This window comes from Cupressus sempervirens, chromosome 4 (assembly GCF_028749045.1).
Source record: "Cupressus sempervirens isolate cs-2001-9-10 chromosome 4, ASM2874904v1, whole genome shotgun sequence".
Classification (NCBI taxonomy): domain Eukaryota; kingdom Viridiplantae; phylum Streptophyta; class Pinopsida; order Cupressales; family Cupressaceae; genus Cupressus; species Cupressus sempervirens.
In genome coordinates, this window is record NC_143121.1 from 697,561,836 (window position 1) to 697,566,887 (window position 5,052).

Sequence of the window (5,052 nt, forward strand, 5' to 3'; positions counted from 1 at the left end):
AAAAGTACAGGTAGCCATAGAGGATGGATGCCACCGTTGCCCCATATATAAATTAAATAAACGAAAATACGAAACGATAACTATAACGTCTATATCAGTTCATCAACTGGAAAGTCTGATTCAAAGACTGCACGAATAGCAATGTTGCAAGTTTCGATGGTGACAGTTTAGTTATTGTTAAATTGAATTTGCCCCAACTCAGATGCGCAGAAGTCAGGAAGGACTAATAAAATCACATTACCCATAGCTCTGGTGTGGCATTTAACATATCAAATAGTTCCTCAGTAAAACTACAATGGCAGTAGGTTATATTCCAGCAACTGCTTACCTTGGTGCCAAGTCAGTAAGGGTGGTTTTATTTATAGAAGGAACGCCAGCTTCAGATGAAGCGGTGGTTCCAGATGTTTGAGACTGAAATCGGATGTGTTCTGTTTTCGTAGTTTTCATAGTTTTCTACGGCTTCTCCAGCACTTGGTTCTGAAGCCCACAAAAACGCTGGTTTTGTTGGGTTTGGTAGTGTCACCGCATTGCTCGATAACATCATAACAACATTCGACATAGCCGGACGAACTGCCGGATCTGCTTGCACACACAAAAGCGCAATGTGAATGCATCGTAGCACACGATCCTGCGTAGAACTTTCCCTTATTGTTGAACTAACCATAGTTAACAATTGTCCCCCTCTGTACAGTCTCCATGTCTACATCACAAAACACACAATATCATTTCATTTTTGTTTCTTCATAAATATAATGAACGCAAATCCTTGGCGACAAATTATTTTTCCTACCCATTGCAAAATGTTTTGCGTTTCGTAGGGAAGATTGGGATCCATATTTCTCCTTCCACTCACAACCTCCAGTACTAGAACGCCAAAGCTGTAAACATCGGTTTTAACTGACAGCTGCCCTAACATTGCATACTCTGGAGCCATGTAACCGCTGCACCACATAAATGGAACAATCTTTTCATAAGATGGGTTAAATTTGAGTTCTAGAGGATATAAATATAATAACTTCTGCGCTTACTATGTGCCTGCAACTCTTGTTTCTATTTGTGTCTCGTTTTCAGGAAATAGTCTAGCTAAACCAAAGTCTGCTATTTTTGGATTGAGTTTGTCATCGAGCAAAATGTTGTTTGCTTTAATATCTCTGTGAATGATTCTCAGCTGTGAATCCTCATGAAGATAGAGAAGGCCTCTGGCAATTCCTACAATGATGTTATTGCTTTTAGGCCAATCTAGCTGTCTGCGCTTTTCTGGATCTGTAAACCCAATTTTATCACATCAATGTTATAATCACATCCAAAATATTCTCTAATATCAATAGTTGTGAATACATAATCTGACTTACCAAAGAGAAAATAGTCTAAGCTTTTGTTGGGAAAATATTCATAAACAAGCAGCCTTTCGTTTCCCTCAGCACAGCATCCGAACAGCTTCACAAGGTTTCGGTGCCGAACATTTGACATCAGCTTCACTTCATTCATAAACTCCTTTTTGCCTTGTGTAGATCTCGCTGACAGTTTTTTGACTGCTATATTATTACCCTCTGCAGTTGTTCCCTGAAAAAATCAAATCAGAATTAGAGTTCCGAAAGCATATTAAGAAGTACCCTACAAATAGCCTAATGTATAAAAATTATGTTAAAGGATAGAGTATAAACACACCCTGTATACATTTCCAAAGCCCCCCTCTCCAAGTTTGTTATTTTCATTAAAATTTTGTGTGGCTTCTGCCAATGCATCTAAGCTCATGATGAAATGTTGTTGATCATGAACGAATAACCCGGATTCAAAAGAATACTCATGGCTTTCTGCACATGAATTAAAATTTAAAATTCTCAGAAAATCTTACTAAACTAAAAGCGACAGAGAAGAAGAGTAATTACAAAGATCAAAAATTGAAAAGGCACCTTCGTTGTGGGAAACCATAGTAACTGGCCTCCCAAAAACGGCCAATCTAACTCTTTTTCTCATTACAATCAGAAAAATAACCAACGCCAGAAATACGCCTCCGACAAGTCCCAATATTATAGGCAATGTTTTTAAGGATTTCTCTGCAGTGTAGATTCTTTTGATTATAAACATATTCCAGAGTATAATCTTAGAGATATAGAATAAAGATGCTATTTTACTTACTCGTTGATCGGGTCTCCACTGATGAACCTTCTGAGCAAGGAGGTGGAGATGATGATTGTACAGAGTGGAAAAATTGGTATATCTCAAATCTGACCGTACAGCTTGGTGATATAGCCTGAGCTCCTTCATTCACAGAACAACAATTCTCCAAATTGTTTCTTGCTGTAAACAAGCATGTTCTGCAATCACTGATGGATAAATCTCCCCAACATTGAACAAGCCCATATACTTTATGGGATGGGGAATAATTGGCTGATCCTAAAGCGAATCTCTTATTTGCAGGATTGTAAGCTAGATTTGACAGGTTGTAGAGAAGACTAGAGGTTGTGGCCTTGAAGTCATCCATATTGCCTGAGATATTATTAACATTAGAGAGATAAGAGAAAGTGTTCGCATCTAGTGTTGAAATGAAATTAGAGTTGTCATAGCGAAGAAAACAGTCGTCCATCAATATCAGGGCACCTATGCTGTTGTTGCAAACTTCATGAATAGAATTATTTGCTTGTTGTGCACAGTCTGAGCATTTCTCTGCTGACACATTTCCAATACACTGGAGAAGACCATTGATCTTGTTGGGCGTTTGACCTAAGGAAGTGGTGTTAAACCCCGAACTTTGAGGTGTATTTCTAAGCAGATCAGTCATAACCTGATTTAGATTAGAAGAATATGTACTGCCATCGGTATAAACCGAAGCATTATTGCACATATACCATCTGTAACCGGATATGGCAGGTGGAAAACTAATTACAAAGATCAAAAGAAAAGAAAAGTAAGAGCTGCACCTCATCCTAGTGTCCAGGTCATCTCCTGCTCAATTTGCTTTGTCTTAACAATTCCAGTAATGATGAAGATGACCAAAGCGATTGGATTCTATTTCAGTCTACATAAAAATACAAGAACACAAAACAAAATGCCGTCGGCATTGCCATTCAAAATGCATGTTTTCCCCCCATTTGATGGAATAATAATTTGACTTTGTATGGTTCCAATTGGTAGAAATTGTGCTTATCCTCTTGTAGGTTGAAAACTTATTTTGCCTTGAATGGCGGTTCAATAATTTAGTCTCGTGATTTGTTAATAAAAAACAATTATTGACATGCCATTGGTTGCATTGTATTAAACTAGCTATAAAATAAGTCGAGAGATATCTTTCTCGAGGTGCTTATTTTCATAATCTAAATCAGTGTAATAGGTGCCTCAAAAGGATATCTCTCAGCTTATTATATATATATATATATATATATATATATAAGCTAGTTCTATTTTGTTTTGACATATTAATGAACGTTAATTTTTTTCAAAATAGAAAATGTTTACATTGAAGATTGCTGCCACTGTAGAAAGCCCCTCGGCTTAACAACTGAGAAAGGGACTTTCTTGGTAGCTTTAGGTATATAAATGGTAATGTAATATATTTTCAAAATTAAATTAAATTAATATAGTTTGAAAGAGATTTATTAGGTCAACAAACCCTTTTTCTAATGAAAGTTGAAAGAATATAAATTTCATATAATTCATCCACTTAATAATATTAAACAAAATAGGAATCAAATTGGTAATAGAAATTTTAACCATGTCCAAAGTAGACAACATGTAGATACTAGTTGTATAAGAAATTAAGTCATGCAAAAATTTCATCACAAAATTGTATCTAAGATGAATAATAATAAACACTCAGTTACTAATAATATTATCCTCAAACTCAACATCTAAGTCCATATTTTTGTCATCTCAAACTTGTTTATTATTTAGACATTTTTTTTTGTTTTTTTGCTTTGGCTAGAAACTAACTTCATGATACCCTTGTTATATAATGCATAGAAATAGATATCAAGATGATAGAATTCTCCATTTTCTCTTTATTATTCACAAAAGAAACACCATTTCCATCAAGCACTTCATTCTTCCTTGCGCGGCATCAATTTAGGATTGTATTAAAGAATCTTCTTGTCCCTAATTGTTTGAGGTTGAAGATTCTTCCTCTTAAAAATCTTCAGTGTTATTAATTGGAGAGGAGAAAACTTTGGCCATATATTCAGCATAGCATTTGAGGTCACTTTCCACTTATTTATCCTACCAAGATTTCAATTTGTTTTAGTTAAAATAAACAAATAAAATTAAAACCACAAATTTTCACTCTCTCGACATACAACCTTTTGAAAAAGTAAGGTTAAAAAATTAAAGTTGAGTATTGAAATACTTAATCCTCAGTCTCTCTCTTCACAAAATTAAATTCTCTCTCCTCACACCTTTAACTTTCCAAAAGTTTAAATTGGAATTTGAATCTCAATCAAAAATTGTGTTGTAATCCTAACCGAAACTTTTGCTACCTCTGCATGGATTATTTCAAACCTGATTTATCTGACAGGCAAGGTTCTGGTGATGGGAAATCTTCTATGAAGTTGTGATTGGGCGAGAAAGTTCTTTTAGTCATAAATGCCAAGATGAAATCGCCCTATTTGACATGAGTTCAAAATTTTGCTTCATCTGAATGCTTTGGTAAGCACAAATGTGTAATTTGAAATCGCTGCTAACATAGTTTAAAGTTTTTGGTAGCATTCCTCTTCTAGAAGTAGCATTAATACTCTGGCAACAATAGTGCATGGGAGTAACTTTAAGTTAGGGGCAGTTACTAAAAAATTAGTCATATGTGTGTTGGTAAATAGATTTGTCACAGTAGAATTTTTCCAACGGAGTGTGTGGCAAACCATTCACAATAGTTGGAGAGGCCCTTGATATGTGGCCTTCCTCTGCATTTGGAGGGGCAGCTTCTTCATATGATATAATTTTTAAAAAAATTTCAAATAAAGAATCTAAAAACTTTGAAGATCAGGAGAAAGTTGTTCAGGATGAATGCACCACATGCCCTTATAACCTTCTTTGGTAGACAAGATTGATAACAAAGGTGATCAA

The 5,052-nt window shown here is 35.3% G+C and overlaps 1 protein-coding gene across 1 annotated transcript; it reads right to left on the reverse strand.

The window, feature by feature from the left end:
• Window positions 1-324: 324 nt before the first annotated feature.
• LOC149563184 (cysteine-rich receptor-like protein kinase 10) lies at window positions 325-2,926 on the reverse strand. The gene is made up of 8 exons (XM_089823980.1): window positions 2,140-2,926; window positions 1,914-2,057; window positions 1,669-1,814; window positions 1,353-1,563; window positions 1,029-1,263; window positions 791-941; window positions 458-700; window positions 325-411 (listed from the first exon to the last, which is right to left on the reverse strand). The coding sequence occupies exons 1-8, from the start codon at window positions 2,924-2,926 to the stop codon at window positions 325-327; spliced, it is 2,004 nt and encodes a 667-aa protein (XP_089680106.1).
• Window positions 2,927-5,052: the final 2,126 nt, after the last annotated feature.

Coding starts and splice junctions, on each gene's coding strand:
- LOC149563184 (XM_089823980.1), bottom strand. CDS start 2,926: ATGAGGTGCAGCTCTTACTTTTCTTTTCTTTTGATCTTTGTAATTAGT. Junction 1,815..1,913: donor TATGGTTTCCCACAACGAAG/GTGCCTTTTCAA, acceptor ATTCATGTGCAG/AAAGCCATGAGTATTCTTTT. Junction 1,564..1,668: donor GCTTTGGAAATGTATACAGG/GTGTGTTTATAC, acceptor TGATTTTTTCAG/GGAACAACTGCAGAGGGTAA.